General features: G+C 38.9%; 1 protein-coding gene across 1 annotated transcript; it reads right to left on the bottom strand.

Moving 5' to 3' along the window:
* Nucleotides 1-9,645: 9,645 nt before the first annotated feature.
* LOC115736782 (cis-prenyltransferase 4, chloroplastic) lies at nt 9,646-12,347 on the bottom strand. Its single transcript, XM_030668635.2, has 3 exons — nt 12,012-12,347; nt 11,785-11,852; nt 9,646-10,463 (listed from the first exon to the last, which is right to left on the bottom strand). The coding sequence occupies exons 1-3, from the start codon at nt 12,183-12,185 to the stop codon at nt 10,016-10,018; spliced, it is 690 nt and encodes a 229-aa protein (XP_030524495.1). The 5' UTR covers nt 12,186-12,347; the 3' UTR covers nt 9,646-10,015.
* Between the last annotated feature and the right edge of the window lie 6,511 nt (nt 12,348-18,858).

Genomic DNA, 18,858 nt, shown 5'->3' on the forward strand with positions numbered 1-18,858 from the left:
AATCACGCCGAACGTCCTTCGAGAATGTCCGCGAGACATATATTTTACCCCCCAAAAAGAAAAAAAAGGCACAATGTATCATCATGTGCGCCCTCTCTTTTGTTTTCCCTCCAGAAAAATCACTATTACACCCCTTTTGAAATCGGAAACAGGATCAGACAGGGGCGACTCCCGGCGTGTGGATTTGGGAACCGATCCTGACCTCCCTAAAATGGGATCGATCGGTCCTGATCTAGAATTGTTTCGAGAACTCGTGGTGTTATCTTTTTTATAATAAATAAAAAAGATTATGACTCTCACGTTTAACCTTTTTTATTGGATAAAAAAAAATAACAATATATTATAGCCCGGTTCCATCGGTTCTGTCCGGGCGACCCTGTTCCTCTCCTAAGAATCAAGAACCGGACCGATTCCCGCGGAGCCACCCGAGAATCGGCCGATTCGATCATGTCCGAAACATGAGTATAGCCGGGACCGATGCACACCTCTAGGCACCGGCCCGATTCTCGCCAGAAAGTCCGTTATGTGCCCTCGCGTAATTGGATGGTGCTCACTTGACAGGGGCAAAAGCGCTCATCAAATTTAGTAAGAACTGCATTTTGCCCCCTAGATTTCCTTTACAACAACGATTGCACTTCGACACTCTAGGTATTTTTTCCATATGACCCCTAATCTTTCTAAGTTTATCGCAATCCTCACCAAAATGAAAACATTTTGAGTATAATTAAGGAAAAACGAAAGGAAAAAGGGATATGGACCACATATTTCTTGCGACCAAACATCATGTGTCTTCGAATAGATCTTTACTTTATCATATCCGAAGTTCCTCTTACCACCTCTTTTACCGAAAGGAGAATCATCACTATATGTTACATTTCGATTAGTACTCGGAAAATGACATCGGGATTATTTGTAAATCAATTTAAAAGCATCATCTAAGGAACAGATGAGAGAGTGGGGGGAATCCATGGATATCATGGTTTTCTTAACTGGATCAGGTGTTTTTGCAAACCAATTCGAAAGCATCATCCAAGTACTCGATGAGAGAGAGTGGAAATGGAGTTGTCGGTGACGATGGCTGATGCCGACTGACAGAACTTTTTTTTTTTTTGGATCGAACGGCTGACAATACATGACGGTGGTGGGATCGAGTCTATCGACCATCAATGATACGGTCGGATACGACCCAAGAAAGGAAAAATGCCAAGGTGATTGGAAAATGTTTTTTTTTTTTTTTTTTTTGGAGAATTTTTGGAAGATGCCAAGGTGATCGAGTCTATCGACCATTTTCCAAAGTACTCCGAGGGTCCCCTTAGCCCAAAGCAAGTCCTATCCAGTTTTGAGCTCCAAGCATTTCGGGAATGCTAATGCATTTTTTTTTTTTATTCCTCTAACTTTGCCCTCGTTGAACTTTCGAAATTCCAAATTTATCGTCACCAACATGCGACCGCAGCCAGGTTGCCGAGCTTCGATTTTGTTTTCTAATTTGGGAAAAATATAGCTGAAGTCCTCTACAAATGTGAGTTTTCTCAAATAACATTTAAGGTTCCGTTTATTTCTCGAAAAATGAATCGTTTTCGGAAAATGTTTTCCAAGAAGTCAATTTTCAAGAAAATGACTATATTTTTTGGTGTTTGGTTGAATTATAAAAAAGATTAGGAAAATACTTTCTTTTGTTTGGTATGGGAAATTGAATTTAATTTTTCTCCATACAATTCATTTAATAATTTATTGTTTTTCCGTATTTTTCATTTTTTTAAATCTAATTTTAATATTTTTAATTATTCATCTTTTTTTGTCCTTTTTTTTATCCTTCCTCTTTTCTTTTTTATGTTTTTCTCTTTTTTCAATGATAGAAAACGGCGATCGGTAGCGACTGGCCGTGGGCAATGCCTAGCCTCACGCAAGGCCGACGACCGCTAGCTTGGCCTCGCGCGAGGCCTGACCTTTATCGGGGCCTGCAACGGCTTGTTTGGCCTCGCGTGAGGCCGGCGGTGGCTTGCCTAGCCTTGCCAGATCTATCGAGGCTGGCGATGCCAAGCCTCACCTAGCCAGCCATCGGCTACGGCTGTGGCCAGCAACCGGTCAAGCACGAGAGAGAGAGAGAGAGAGAGAGAGGAGAGCAGGAGGAATGGGAGGATCAAAGCCCAAATTGCCGATGGGTTAGGTGGGAAGGATTTAATGAAGGGGTTTCTTGAATTCAAAGGGACAGTGAGTCGGTGAGCTGGGGGCGGATCACATGATTCCCACTTGCTCCCTTTCTCCGCGGCAGAGCGGATCGTCCCTCACAGTCCTTCGTTCTTGAGATTTCCTCTTGGCAAACTGGAACTGGGATTGGAACTCTCTGGCCATGCGAGCGACTCCCTTTGATTCCGATCTTCCTCAATACCAGATTCCCTTCTTCCGAAGAGACAACTTGCCCATTCGTTAATCCGACATCCAAAGAGAGAGAGAGAGAGAGAGAGAGGGGTGCGTAGTGTTGACCGGGAGTAAAGATAGATAAAGAGAGGCTGTGGAACTTGTGATCTTCCAAGGCGTCCAATCAACTTGCAAATGCAAACAAAGAAATAATCTTTTAGCCATTTTGAGTCACGAAGCACAGAGCTGGACGAATTGAAGACTGAACACGCAAGATGGATCGAGATGGAGGGGATCCAAGAAGATAAGTCTATGAAAGGAGAAGAAGACGTTGATGCCACTAATGTTGAAATTGGAGACACGCAGGGAGAAGAAGGCAGTGATGCCTAGCGTGAGGCCTGGCCTTTATCGGGGCCTGCGACGGCTTGCCTGGCCTCGCGCTAGGTAGGCGGCGGCTCGCTTGGCCTCACGTGAGGCAGGCGGCGCCATGCCTCACCTGGCCAGCCACTGGCTACAGCCATGGGCAACGACCAGTCGAGGGAGAAGAGAGAGAGAAGAGGAGGAGGAATGAGAGGAAGCTAAAAATAAAGAAAGTAATTAAAAAATAAATTTTATTCGAAAAATAAAAAATAAAACTTTTGAATTTTGAAAAAATAAATAAAAAAATGAAAAGATATCAAAAAAATAATTGAAAAGAAAAAATAATTGAAAGAGAGGAGGGATGAAAAGTGAGGAAAATATTTTTCTCTTCTCAAAATGAGGAAATCATTTTCCTTAGTTTTAGAAGGTTTTTTGGTTGATCGGAAAATATTTTTCGTTGACCATTCATTTTCCGCCCCTCAAACACCGGAAATTGGGGAAAATATTTTTCCGTGAAATAAACGGAGCCTAAATCAAAAGTTAATTTCCAATGTATTTTTTAGTTGATCTGCATTTTCCCCCCTTGCTCTCTCTTTCCACCCTTCCCAAAACCCTAGCCGCCAGTAACATTTTTTGAGGGAGAGAAAGGGACGTTTCTGTCTCTCCCTCCCCCTCTCTCTTTTCTTAAGTTGTTTTGATTTTCTATTTTTTTCTTACTTTTCTCATGTTTAGGAGCTTTTCTCTTCGAATTTAGTCTAGATTATGAAGCTTTTCTTTCTTATTTTTTGAAAATTTCTATCCCCATCTAGTTTAGAATTAGGATTTTTGGCGTGTATGTTTTTAAGGTTTCGCTCTTCTCGGGGTTTCGTTGATGAACAAGTCCACTTTCGAAGGAGATCGGAGGAATTTCATGAAGGTTGCGCTCTCACAAGTGTCGAATTACGCTCGTTCAACATTTTTACTTTGCTCAGTGATAGTGTTAGGAATGTCAAACTTAGGCACGCACCGCTGAAAGACAAAGCCATAATAACATAAGGAGTTCTCGGTGTGTGTGCTTATTATTGAAGACGGATTCGGTGATCGACCGCCAATTATGGTATGAAGAAGTCATAGATGTACTCTTTAAGTGTGTAATCCATAACCTTGTTCTGATGTTTTCTCTTATTATTTGAAGCTTGTTTTGTTTTGAAGTTGTGCGGGATGTATTTTGATTTGCGGTTGAACTGCGATATTTCTCTCTTGTATTCCAAAAAAGTGAACGAAATGAAATGTTATTTCTAATAATAAAAATGCACTTTTTAGTTACACTTTACCACATAATATTTGCTCCTCCCCCAATTTAGATACCTGTACCTTGTCGGCGTAAGGAACCATAGCATATATGTTTGGAACATTACTTCAATTCCTTTTTATAAGTTTTCTTGCAGTTTCTTAGTTGTAATTAATTTCTTTTGATTTTAAGATTACTATAAGGAGATGGCATATTGACAAAATTTTGAGACACCAAGAGATAATTGGCAAAAGGACATCCGAAGTGCTAATATTTATGTACGTCGCTCACTTTAGTGCCAATATTTTTTTTTTTGGATCACTTATGTACCAAATCAGAAAAAAAAAAATGATCACTTAAATGCTAATTCCAATCGAAAATGATTTCGGCCAAACAGTACACGTGGCATCTTTTTAATAATTTTTTAATATTACGTGGCATTTATTTTAAAAAATCAACCCACGTGGCGTCCATCTAGAGTTCATGTGGTGTCCATGTGGACTGTTCAACTTAAAAATAGTTAAATTTTTTTAAAAAATTAAAATCAAACAAAAAATAACTTAAAAAATAAAAAAAATGCAAAATTTGCAGCGGCGAGGACCGTGAGCCGCCGCCTACCTGCCATTGCCGGCAATAGCCGGCTAGGGTGGGTAACAATTGAGAGGGGTCGCCGAGCCCCGGCGATCCCATCTAGGCCTTGCCGAAGTCGGCAAGGCCCGGCGTTGGCCGGCCTCGCAAATCCACGGCGTGGCCGACCTCGCCCATTGCTGGTGATGGTAGGGCGGTGGTGGCGGTGAAGGCTCACGACCCTCGCCATTGCAATTGCTTCCCCCTTCTTCTTTTTTATTTTTTATTTTTTAGTTTATTTCTAAGATTTTCAATATTATGTGGATTTATTATTGATTTTTAATTTATTATTTTTTGCTGACTTGGAAGCTCCGGCTAGCCACATAGATGCCACATTAGATTTTCGATGAAGCTCTCCGGAGTTGGCACCGAAATAACTGTTTTTCAAAAAAGTCGACACTTAAGTGATAAAAAAAAAATATTGGTACTAAAGTGAGCGCCGTACATAAATATCGGCACTTTTAGTGTCTTTTCGCTAGAGATAATTGGTAAATATTTAACCTAGGGCAAAATGTAATTATGACCGCGGAAGGACGAATTTGCCCTCAAGTTCTTTCTGGTGATGGGTCACGTGGCATCACGTGATCGATTTTCAAGGGACGCTGTCGCCGGAGTCAACGTTGAGAGGGACCCAAAAGAAAAATTTTGAGAGGGCATTGAAATCGAGTTGAAAACATTCGGGAGCTTTATGACAAAATTGAGATGTTGGGAGGCCAGTTGCGACAATCCCTATAAAACCGGGGGCAGATAGTAATTTTGCTTTTTCATTTGGTCAAATTCTTCCCGGCCTTCTTCGAGAAAAAAAATTATCGGCACCCCCCCAATCGACACCGATTGAATCAATCACAGCAGTATGAATTCTGCATTCGATCCCTGGATGCAAATCTAAGCAAGAGTTTCCTCCTTTGATGCGCTATTTTAAGGCAATTCCCATCGGCTCGCGACCTCACCTTTAATTTGCTTAGACAATTCAAATGCGCCTATGACCCAAATCCCGTCTTTGATAATTAAGATTGAGCAGGGCAATTGATTTACTTGGACAATTAATAACTCATTACTAAGGAAAAATTATTAAAAATGTCTTAAATCTATTGTAACCGTGTCAATTCGGACTTAAAACATTTTTTTTTTTACTAATTCAATTATAAATCTTTTGCATTTGTGACAATTCAATTCTCTTGCTAAATTTGATCGGAAATCGCTAACATGGCGATGACGTGTTGCAACTCGACGCTAACATGACCAATTTTAAATAATATTTTATTATTTTCGAAATTATTATTTTTAGTTATTTTTTCTTTTTCTTGCTTTTTTTCCTCTTCTACTTCCTCCTCTGCCGGTTGAGCGAGGTTGCGCCTCGATAGGGGCGAGCGAGCTTCGCTAGCCCTCTCCTCTAGCTAATCATCGGGCTCGACGGCTGGCTAGAGGAGGAAGAAGAAGTGAAGAAAAATAAAATAAAATTGAAAAATATTAAAATATGGTTATGTCGGTGTTAGTCAAGCCATGTCAACAATTTTCGGCTAAAATTGGCTAGAAAGACTGAATTGACATAAATGCAAATGGTTTAAGACTAAATTGGCATGAATGCAAAATGTTTAAGATTGAACTAGTAAGAAAAAAAGATTTAGGACTGAATTAACACCATTGCAATAGATTTAAGACTTTTTTTGATAATTTTCTCCATTACCCAAATGTTGTACGGAATTGAGTTGTGGCTAGAATGTCCTCTCTCTCTCTCTCATTTTGATGACTTGGACACTCATTATTGGCTCTCAACAATAAAAAGACCTCCACTTGTATTCAGATTAGACTCTAAATATTTTTTTAGTTAGTAAGACTCAATGAAGCAAAGAGGAAGATGCATGTCCCAGCTTGCCAACTTGAAGATTGGAATAAACAGAGTTGGTGGATTAGAGAGGCTTCGGATGCAATTCACACCTTTTGTTTACATAGTCAATGCCAAAGATCAGGGACTGGTTCGCGTGGTTTGGCTGGTCCTTGGCACATTTTGTTTCAAATATTCAGTCACTTTCATTGGAGATGTGGCTGAATACATGCTAACTTAATGTCATGATTACGACGATCAAAATCAAGCCCGACATAGCGTGAATTATACGTTAATCTAACTTAGAATTAATTAGAAAAAAAAATTGGAATCCTGTTTAGTTCTGCAATAATAGTGAAGCATCAGGATAAGCGATAAAGACATTTAAGTCCGGCCATTGGACATGTCTGGATCTGGTACTCTGTTTGTTCACATGGTGCCTTTTCGTCACCGGCACTCATCAGACAGAAACAAAGTCAAACGATACCCTACATCTTCTTCTTCTTTTTTATTATTTTGCATTTATGAATGAAAGTTGACTGAGTGCATTTTATGGGGAGGTCAAAGGTGCAAAGGAAAACTACCCCTCCCTTCTCCTCCAGGTTTCCAGCCGCCAGTATCATTTCACGAGGGAGAGAAAGGCTCTCTTATAGACGTGGCCGGTTCCGTGGAACCGTCGGTTCCTAAAAAAAGTGAAACCGCCGGTTCCGGGCCGGTTTCGGTTCCGGTTCTAAGGCTCAATTGCTATTTTCACTTGGCATCCTCTCTTTTTTTTAAAAAAAAAAAAACGGATCGGAACCAACGGTTCCGGGCCAATTCCAATAATTTACGAACCGGAACCGGCCATTGAGGGCCGGTTCCGGTTCCGGGTTGGAACCGTGGGCCCGATCAACGGGCCGGTTCCGGGCCCACGGGTCCATTTGGCCACCTCTACTCTCTCACCCTCCCCTCTCCCTCTTCCCCTCTTTTTTTCTATCTCTCTATCTCACTACCACCCCCATCGTCAGAATTTCTAATCGTTTTCGATAAGATTCAAGCGCCGGACTTTTAGGAATCTTCCGTGGGAGTTTTAAGACTTTATTTTCTTTGCTTGGATTGGCTTTCTTTTCTCTCCCACTCTGTTTTGAGATTTTGTTTGTGTGTGAATAAATTTTTGCAGCTGATTTTGGGTAAATGTGGAGATCGGTTCGACCATTCGTCAAGTCAACAGCCATTTAGGAAAATGTTCGTGACGTGGCTCCATAATCACTCGGAGATTAGGCCGCTCTCCTCTCCCGATTTAGATATAGGTTTTGATGCGGGAGTTTCACTATCCCAAACTAAATGTAGATATGGATCTGAGAGTTCCTTACATATATTTGATCTGTATTCTTTCAACATTTTTATGTTGATGTTACTGTTCGATGATGGTGATGAGGACGTCGAACCTAGACGCGCACCGCAAATCGTTGCAAATGACATGAGAGATATCGACGTGTGCTTATCACTAAATTTGGTAATTAGTCGCCGATAGTTTACGATGACGGATCTATTCTTAAGGAATAAGAGTGTGTTTTTAATTGCTGAGTGTGCTTTGTTATTTACTTTCTGAATTTTTATTTGTTCTGCAGTTATTTAGGACTTGCTAGGCTTTAAAGCCTTATTTATAACTCTGATTCTGTTAATTGAATGACATCTTTTTTCGACCAAAAAAAAAAATGGTGGAAAGGAAAACAAATGGTTTGTTACAAAAACAATGCAGCAATTCTAGGATTTCTCAACCCCCGAACAAGGATTGACTTTTGGTAGGGTTTCGGGATGGCGAATGGGGATAGGAATGAGCCGAACTATGTACCAAATAGGGGGAAAGTAATTCTAGAATAAAAATGTGTATTTGAGGAATCAACTTACAAGCATATGAAGAAGAAAATTTTCCAAATGTCTACATAGTCGAATTCACTATAAGATGGTGAGAAAAACCTTTATTTGATTTTGAAATTGATAAAACAACATATATTCTCTAATATATAATTTAACATAATGAAATATTTGTTTTACAATTTGTCCTTAATATTATGGTGTGATTCGTACTCTCCCGGGAGAAAAGCACGTGGATCCCGCTCCACATTGAGTGAGCAGGGGTCCGGAGGAGCCGCTTCTACGGGGCCTCAAGGGGGCAGCGCCCCCTGAACACCAGAGGGCTTTTAATATTTAAGCCCGTAATTTTCATTTATAGTTTGAGCTTTGGCTCATGAATAGCTATTGCTCTATATATATATACTCTTTTTTCGCTTGTAATTGAGTGATGTGACGAGATGTGCGAGGTGCTAATTATAGTTGAATCATTTGATAGACATAGCCCTACTTTAAGGGTGAATCACAATAAAATCTCGTGTCTCGACTTCTCTTTCTCTCTTTATGTTTACTTCGATTTGATTGTGCGTCAAATCCTAACACCTAATACATTCAAAAGTTGAGAAATGGTACACATGAATTAGTCGTGTAAGTTACGTACGCCATCGCATAAGTTCGGGCTTTGAGAAAGTATTTAAGATGCAACAACTGGATTATTATGAAATAAAATCAAGATGTCAATGTTAAGATATTTTATTATCACAACAGCTAGCAAATTAGGTTGGATTCGTTCTTGAAGATTATCAATCATGAAGATTATTGGATATTTATCAAGGGCGTGGATTAAAGAAGAAGATGATTTATTACCTAAAGAACAGTCTATCCTTGACAATCCAGAACTTGATTGTATAGGCGATTGGATCAACTAGGGATTCTAATCTTATTTTTCAATGGCGACAAAATCCTTGTTATACAATCTTGTCCAACGGATTGGTTGGAGAGTGATTATCTGAAGACTTTGCAACGACTAGTTTGAAGGTGAAGGAGTATGAAAGGAGTCTTCGTGGCTGAAGAGAGTACAAGAGTCTAGAATCAAAATTTCAAAATTCAAGAAAACGTTCCTATTATTAATTCATTCATGATTCAAACACTGTAATACTTAGAGATTTTTATTCAAAGTGTGTGTTAGACAGGGAAGTCTGTTGACTCAAGAATCATCACCAAGTTATAGCCTCCGAGCTATTCACTAATAAAATCCAACCGATTGGCGGTCAGCATAAAAAATTAAACGTAAGCTTAACCTAAGCCGAACCACTATAAATTCTATGTGCAAATTCTCTATCCCTTAAATTCTTTTTATATCATAGTTGATAATTGAATTGTGCGCAGATAGATTCTCAAGTCATCTCAAGTCTTCTCGATCGGACTCTGAACTAAAGTTCTGAGTTTATTTATTTTAATTCCTCGCTATTTTTCAAATAAATTTCAAAATCATCTATTCACCACCTTTAGGCGATAACGCTAGCTACAACATAAGGAACTTGGATGAGTTCCAAGTTACATAGCCTCACAACGACATGCGTCCGTGTATGCCATGGAATAAGCTATATATCTGGTGCTCGGACATTGTAAGGTGGGCGATAGCTTCACCCAATATACGATGACACGGATTGAGAGATGTGGATCAATTGGATCAATCTCTCCCCGTCAAGGCTATGAATGTGAAGATAATCTTCTTATGATTAGGAAACCCGCGCTCCATATCGTCTCTGCCTCTGCTGATAAGAAAGCAAGGCTTCTATAAACTCGGCTTTCCCGAAATCCGGCCAGAGCGCCCGCACAAAGAAAAGTTCGGTGTAGGCCAACTGCCACAACATGAAGTTGCTGAGCCGAAGTTCACCGCTTGTGCGAATCAGTAAATCTGGGCAGGGAAATTCGCTGCAGCTCGTCTCTAGCTCCCGTTCTATAAGTCTCTCGCCGAAGTCTTCCAACTCGAGATGACTGTCTTTTACCTTGCAAGCAATAGTTCTGCATGCTTGTACAATGCCATGCTTGCCGCTGTAGCTCACTGCCGCAATAAGTTGGAGTCTGGAGTTGTTTTTGGTCATCTCCTCTGCATCCGCAAACAATTTTTGCAATGACTTGGGAAGATTCAAGGAATCTCCAATCATGCATACTTGAACTCCTTCCCTATAACAAGAAGCTGAACTTAGTTCAAGCTCTGGTCCTATTCCATAACTTGGTATAAGAAACTGTTAAGAAAAAAGAGTCAGCCGCTGTGCCAGGCCAACATTATTATACAGGCAGCACAAAAATATCAAACATATGGATCCTTGCCATCCAAAGCGTTTATGCACATAGTTAACTTAAGCAGTGAAAATTAGCTAGCGATTAGAGAAAGAGACTCAACCATTTAGCACAGCAACCATATACCCAAATTTCAGTCCCTTCTGAGGAAGCTCCAGAAAAGTATAACACAGATCAATGTATTCTTTTTCAGTTGAACTTGACCATGAGCTATTAGTATCAACAGTTATAGATGCACCACATGCGAGTGTGGGTGTCAATTTACATTCCATGCATCAATTGCCAAATTGATTATGTCTGCAATTATATGATATTGCAGAAAGACTTTATCAAACTTTCAGTAGCCCAAAAGTATCGAGCAGAATTAATTTGAAAACTGCTCCGTCAAATTGTTGGATAAGAACAATGGAGCTAGAGAATTCTCAACATAGTCATATACCTTTCAAAGTTTCTTCTACAGAATCTTAAGAGTTAGACCTGAAAAATGATTTAATTGATCCAACTCCAATCCGCGTAAGAGAGAAACTCAACATCACGATAGACGAGTCTAAATCTTAACATATCAGATATTGTCAACAACAATGACTAGTCAACCAGAAGTCACCAGTTCTGACCCCAAAAAAAATATAAGTCACCAGTTTATCATAGGTGATGAAATCATAATAAGCAATGAATATCTCCTGTCAAGCTGAAAACCCTTTATAAGACCCTCAATGAATGGAATTTTAGCACAAACCGATGAAACGAAAAGCAGCCTAAAGAATGTGGCATTTCCATTTTCCCATTCACTTCCGATAAGTTATGTTACACTAGTTCAGAAAGAAAGCCTCACCATCAATCCTGCCTCAAATGCCAAGAGGATCACATGAACTCGTCACAAGTTCTTGGATGTCCATCCCTGCCCCCAACTCCAAAATCCTGTGCATCTTGATCTATTAGGAACCTTTAACAACAATAATAGGCCTTCACTTCCTCAATGTCTCTACATTTCTAGCTTGTACTATTGTTCAAACGGACTGATTCTCATGGTTTGTTACTTTCAGGAACAGCATCATCGAAGACTTCGATCACTTTTCCTCTCCGTTTGTTACAGGAATTAACAGCTACAATAGACCAAGTACATTATGACGGGACTCCAAGCATATGCAGAGTAAGCAAGGAGAATCATAGCCATGAAGCGATGCGGGAGTTTCGAACCTCTAACCTCATAAAATTCTCCAGCTCCATTTGAATCACTCTTTCGAACAATCCCATCAAAAGTTCAACCTCGGCCTGCACCCAAATGTCACATAAGCTTCGCACCCACCACAAGCAATGCTCAAAACAAAGGACTCGCCAAACAGGAGAAACACAAATCAATCCACAAAATTTCGCATTGACTTCGCATTCCATGATCATCGTCATCCCCATCACTAGTCAAAACCCACTGACCTTTGGCCGAACCCAATTATCGGACGAGAAGGCGAAGACGGTGAGCACTCCGATCCCCCACTCGCTACAGAGCTTCGTCAGCTCCCTTAGCGACTTCACCCCCGCCTCGTGCCCCGCCGATCGCCGGGCCCACCTGGCGTTGCCGTCCATTATCACCGCAACGTGCCTCGGCATCGCGTTGCGCCGGAGCCCCGCCCGGAGGCTGCCCGTGTCCTCCGGAGAGCGTTCCGCGCCGCCCAGCTCCCACTCCCCTTCTGTGGGAGCAACGTCCGTGGCGGCGGCGAAACTTCCGCCGAGCCTAGTGGAAGGGACAAAAGAGAAGTAGAGACCTCGTACTTTCGCGGGAGAGTGTTGAGGTGCTCCAACGGCGAAGGACGCGAAGAGAAAGCATTTACAGTGAGACAAAAGTTGGGATCTTTAGCTTGACCATGGGTCGCTTTGGAATCTTTCGACTGGGTGGGTGACGGTGTCTACAGGCCAAGGGCTCCGTCCCGCCGCCGCCGAGTCTGTTGAACGGCTGTTGAAGAAAGCCGAGCAGAGAAGGCCGCGGGACTAGCTGGCGGTCTAGGATGAGCTCTCGAGACGGAAAGCGCACGTGTCGTCGTTCGGACAGCCGCGTGTAGTCGTTTGGGGAGGATAAAATATGATCGGGGAGAAGAGAAAAGTTATAACTTGTGCGTTTGGCAACTATCATGGTGCAAGTTTCTGATGAGCGGCAGCCGCGTGGGCCGGGCGGTGCTAGGTAGGTGGTAGTGCTGGAGCTAACCTTGCCAAGCTTTCTTACTTTGTTAGTCTTATTTGTCAAAAGTGATTCTAGGATAAAGAATCGACTTTTTTTTTTTAAATTCTTATTTCTGCTCCAGTTTTATTTTCCGGAACAGAATTAAAGAATTTGAAAATCAAAATCATTTACGTTACAAAAAAGATTTCTCATCTTTTTCTGTTCTAGGAAACAGAATCGATAAATCGAATTATTGCCAAACAAGTCCCTAAGGGCTTGTTTGACAACCATTCTAATTCAAAAAAGTGGTTCTCATTAAAATGTTTTTTTTTATTCTGTTCCCTAAATGAGTTTAGAGAATCAGAACGTGTTTTGTAATTGTATTAAATTTCGATTCCCGGAACAGAAACACGTTTGTTAACTACACATAATTTCTATTCCCGATAATAATTGCTCTTCCTAATTTTTGTCATTTAAGTCAAATAATTACATAGTTACTCTGTGAAATTTCATCTTATATTTCGAATTAATTGAAGATTAATTCATATTGATTTTCTTATTTAACATATTGTCTATTGAAATATAAATGAATATCAAGAATCATTACGAGTCATTTTCGACATTTATTATGAGGTTTCACCCAACTCATTTGAGCGAGCGGACGGGCGATTCGAGCAACACCCTCATTATCGCAAGGAAAATGCATTGCACTCGCCCGCATTGGTGTGTGTTTTTGGTTCTAGGAAATTAAATCTCATTTTTAATTCATCCAAAACTTAAGAATGAGAGCTTGCTAAGCGATCACTTATTTTTGTCCTTTTCCAACATTTTCTAAAACTAGACTACATCAAAAGTATATAAAACTAGGCAAATCACAATCAATAAAATCAAGTGCACAATCAAGGAATCATGACATTGATAAATCGCATCATAAAACCCTAACGAAGCCCTAAGGGCTTAGAGAAATGTGATTCGGGTTTAATGTCAAAGGTGTTTATGATTTTTTCTAAAAAAGGAACAAAATCTAGAAAATCTAGGAAATCTAGGCCCAAATTTATGAAAATGAGATCAATCTAGCCTAATCTAAGGTTCTTCTATTTTTAGGGATTTTCTGAATTTTTCTGATTTTTTAGAATTTTTCCAATTTTTTTTCAAACTTTTTTATTTTTTATTTTATTATCTTGTATATTTTTCTTTGAAAATGAAACCTCATTATGTTTTAGATTAATGAAAAAGTGAGAGATGTGTGACTTCATTCTGTTTTGTGATTCTCAAAAATGATTCTTTTTCCCGGAACCAACGTTTTTTTTTTTTTGTTCTTGTTTTTGCTCCAAAATTGTTTCTAGGAACAGAATCGAAATCGATTACGTTACCAAACATGATTCTCATCTTTTTTTTTCATTCCGAGGAACGGAATCATGGAACCAGAATGGTTACCATACAGGCCCTAAGATGCCCCACGACTTGGACTGTCCTAAACTATTTGGTCACCATACAGCACATTTATGACCAAAAACTAGTACCGTGAAATTACTTTATTTTGCTGACTTTTTTTACACTTAGTTACGAAAACACCATAATTAAACGGTGATTAACATTTTAAGGATGGCGTTTTGTGGTTCGTCGTCAGTTAGGTGTACGGTGAACGTATTCTTTTCTGAGACTCTTAAAAAATCTGTTCTTCTAGAGTTGGTCAATTGAAAATGAAACATAAGCTCCCTTTTTTTTTTTGGGGTCGAATATAAGCTCCCTTGACCTACTAGTTTGTTTGTGAATGAATACACGACACAACAGTTGAATATGAACACATCACCCGATTGTAAGTTAAAAGTAAAAGCATATTCCGGACAACCAATTGTTTCCACCTATAATTGAAGGAAAGAAGGAAGGATTTCTGTGATGATTATTAATGTAAACTTTACTCTCAAAAGAATTTTTTTGGTCGAAATTCTTAAAAGTATTTGAAATTGCACATTGAAAACTTCTTTGCATTATATGCACAAAAAAAAAAATGAATTGGTTTTGAAGAATTTCGTCATTTTCTCACGATTTCTATTTTCAACCTAATTCATGCCCAGTCATTCCAAATAACACTATCTCCTACCATGGCTATTAGCACGGAGTTAGCAAGGACTTCTTCCTTAATTTCTATCGTGATCGCACGCGCTAGACGAAAGAGCTTCACAAGCAACATCACCTTAGGAATGCAATAAATTTGAAAACGCTTAAATACTAGAATAGTATGACTTCTTTCATTTTCTTATTAGATAATGATAGGTGGTTTAAACAAATTTTCTACGCATTCATTATTGGATAGATTTTCACATGTACTTAAAAATCGTTACACAATCCAATCCAATCCATTCACATGCCAGCCTTCCAATGATGAATGCGTGAAAAAAAAGATTGTACTAACATTGGACATAATAAAATTTCGATCCTATTGGCTTAGTAACTAAGATTAGCGCACAACACATGATTCTAGTGCATCGTGTAAAGGTGATAATAGGGTGGGTTTAGGTTGGGTCAGGTCGGGTCGGGTCGGGTCGGGTCCCAAAGTCGAACAATTTATATTAAGTTCACAAACAGATGTCCTAGCTAGGTCCAGACCAAAGTTGGACAAGCGAGGCTTTTCGATGCAAGGGCATTGTCCAAGCCTCCCATTCGCCTTTTGGGCGAGCCGCCCATTTGTCGATCATCCCTGGTAACCAAATAAAAGCAAAGAGCAATAATATCAATGGATTAAGATTATTCGAGTTCCAATTTCATGCTTATATATGATGTCCTTAGATAACATATATCATAATCGAATTTTCTTGTTCCTCCTAACTTAAACTTTAGTCCCTCTCATATGTTTGTCTTTTTTTTTTTTTTTTTTCGGTCGGATAAGTTTGTCTAATTATTTTCTCATTCTTGTGTAGTTTTTTTTAAGTGTACTAATTTCTCAAAGGTAGGTGGCAAAATAGGTCTAAGGCACATATTATGACCCATATTTGATAACATGCATCATAAATGGGTTGCATTTAGTTTTAAAAGCAAGCTTAACTGGTTCATAAATGGGTTAATTAATCACTTAATGGGTCACAAATGGGTTACTTAACCACTCAATGGGTGGGTCTTAAATGAATTTTAAATAGTTATAAATCGGTTGCCTAATTATCTAAAGTTAGTCATAAATAAGTTTGATTTTTTTTTAAATTTTTCGATGTTTTATAATTTTATATTTGCTTTTGTTTTCTTTTCCTTTTTTCTTCTACAAAATCCGGCCCGCCATCCGTCGCCGATCACTAGACATCGCCGATGGTCGACGGTTGTTGCTAGAGGAGGAAAATGTAGTCCAACGATTTCCTAAAAAAAAAGGAACAAATAAAAACATAAAAATGTATAACAAACAAGTTTTTTTTATTGGATTTTAATATAAAAGTATGTTATCAATAGGGATTGGGTTGAGTATGTGTTTAGATTGGTTATGTGTCACTATATTTGTATTGCATGTAGATTGGTCAAAACGAGCTAAACAGGTCAATATGGGTCCGACCGTTTTCTGCTCGACACACCCATTAGACAGAGCTGCTCAAACGGTATCTTCACTTGATTATGGTAAGATCGTTAAGAGCTACTTGTGGGGTTCGATTTTTATGGATTGTGAAAAGAGTAATAGGAATCACAGATGTCAAGGAAAGAAACTGGATAAAATGGTGAAAGGTTTTTGTAAAATTTTTAAATTTAGGTAGAGATATTCTTTTCTGTTTTTTGGCCCAAAATGTAATTTCAAACATGTAATAGGCATGTAAAATTAAAAGTAATACATAGAACACAATCGATTATTTGTCATTCGGATTCACAATTTTCAAAGTCTTATTTTACTGCAGCACATCCTTCGTCATTGCCCATGAAAAATCAGACTAGATTAATCGGCAGCCATTAGCTTTGTGGTCCAATCATTTAGCGCTTAAACAAAACTTCCCGCCTACTTGCTGGCTCAGAAGTTTATACAGAATTTCAAATGCCAATTCGTCGAATACACGGAAAAGTTGCATTTGGTATGGCAGAATGTAATGGAATTTGGGACTGAAACGGAATGACGATTTCAATATCTTCGATCGGTAATCGGTGGAGCAGAATGGAATAAGAATTATTTTCTACGGTTGGAACATAAAATGTTGTGGGAATGAATTAAATGAGAAATTTTACTGCTTAAACCAAGCTTCCTGCCTAACTACTTGCTAATTCGCATGTTCATACAACATTTCAAATGCCAACTCTTTGATTGAAGCTCTGAAGTGGATAGAAGTGAAGAGAGAGTGAAGAGAGAGAGGTTTCAATAGGAGTCGAGATGGATTGTGAAGCGGCGGTCAACCAGGTTCTGAAGAAGACACACGTGTGTGCTGAGATTTAAAGCCTCTGATTGACGAAGCCCAGACCCGACTAGCCCATCTCCATTATGTTTCTCTGGCCCATTGTCATAGATTCGCAAGCAGAGTAGCGGATTGGATCGCAAAATCCTATTTTTCTAACGGTCTGTCTTTTTCATGGTTAGCTAAGCCTTCACATGCTCTTTGGGATCTTTTTGTGTAATGACTCCTAAATTTCAATCAAATAAGAGGTACCTTTCGATTAAAAAAAACAAAAAACAAAACAAACTCTTTGAATACATGGAAAAGTTACGTTTGGTACTGCAGAATGTGATGGAATTTGGGACTCAAACGGAATGACGATTTCAATATCTTCGATTGGCAATCTGCAGAGTAGAATGGAATACGAATTATTTTCCTTGGTTGCAATATAAATTGTCGTGGGAATGAATTAAATGAGAATATTTTAATAAATTTTCCTTACAATATACTTGCAATGGTAATATAATTGTTTATAAATCTCAAGTATAATCCAGAATTATCGATTGTTTAACGTTGATCGCATTGTTCACTTATTAGAAATTCCTTAGCTGTACTCTTGAAACAATGAATTATTTATTTACAGTTGAATAAAGTAGAAATTGGCATTTCGTAAACATTTATTTTGGATTATCAATTATTCGATGTGGGTAAACTGTAACTTCAATTAACTTGTGTTTTGTAAACTGTAACTTCAATTAACTACAAGAATTGCTTTTAACAAATCTCTCAAATATTTAATTTTTCTTAACTTATAGATATTTTAAAAGTAAACCATGCAGTTTTATTTGATAAATTTAACTTTTCAAGAAAGAAAAGAAAGGGTGATTCCTCCACATCCATGGTAGAATGGCCAGTCCAATCCGTTCCAATGTTGCAACCAAGCACATGTCGGAAGAAACGGGAACTCTAACTTCATACCCAACATAACAAAACCGTCCGTACTTTCCCGATTTTCCCTCGTCTATAGCCAAAATAAGTAACTGTAACTCATAGAGCACTACAAAAACGCTGGTCTAACGCGCGCCCGCCCGCGCACACACATATATGGAAAAAAATATTTTTTTTTTCCAAAAGAAAATTCGAACATGGACAGTTAGGTAAATAAGAAAATGCAAGTGGTCGGTCAAATAACTTTATTCGCATTACTTTATTTAGAAACTGGTCCGTAAGAAATACAATTAAATTCTAAAATTTCCAGGTACAGTTTACAAAAATCGTGCCCTCAAATCTCTCCGTCAGTTAGTTTTAAGCGACAGAAAATTTGATATCGCTTTTTTATATAGCTTTGTCTTTTTGTGTGTGTATGTTTTAGAACGCTCCACACCGATGTTGTGCTAATTTAGAGTCATATCGTTCCGATACAAAAACATAAGTACAAGCGGAGAATTTTTTTTCTCCTCCTCCTCCTTCTGCTACTACTACATGACTTGCTCCGATAGATCTATCGGCACCACCAATCGTTGATCTGCAGGGCACTGTTGTGAGAGGAAGGAGGAGAACGAGGGAAAGGAAAAATAGGAAAAAAGTTCAAAAAGTCATAAATCTATTACACTTTTGCCAATTCAATGGTAAACTTTTTAATTTTATCTATTAAATCCTAAACATTTTCGAGTTTTGCCAATTGAGTTAATCGGGCCAACTTTGATCAAAAATGGCTGATGTGGATGCAGATTGTCCCGCGTGTCACTACCAACGGCGATGTTGAAAAATTTTAACAAAATTTTAATAT

This window comes from Rhodamnia argentea, chromosome 8 (assembly GCF_020921035.1).
Source record: "Rhodamnia argentea isolate NSW1041297 chromosome 8, ASM2092103v1, whole genome shotgun sequence".
NCBI lineage: Eukaryota > Viridiplantae > Streptophyta > Magnoliopsida > Myrtales > Myrtaceae > Rhodamnia > Rhodamnia argentea.

Excerpts from the sequence above, each read along its gene's own strand:
- LOC115736782 (XM_030668635.2), bottom strand. The coding sequence starts at position 12,185 with ATGCCGAGGCACGTTGCGGTGATAATGGACGGCAACGCCAGGTGGGCC. Across the intron at positions 11,853-12,011 it reads ATAATTGGGTTCGGCCAAAG|GCCGAGGTTGAACTTTTGAT; the intron begins GTCAGTGGGTTT and ends ATTTGGGTGCAG. Across the intron at positions 10,464-11,784 it reads GAGCTGGAGAATTTTATGAG|GGAAGGAGTTCAAGTATGCA; the intron begins GTTAGAGGTTCG and ends TTCTTGTTATAG.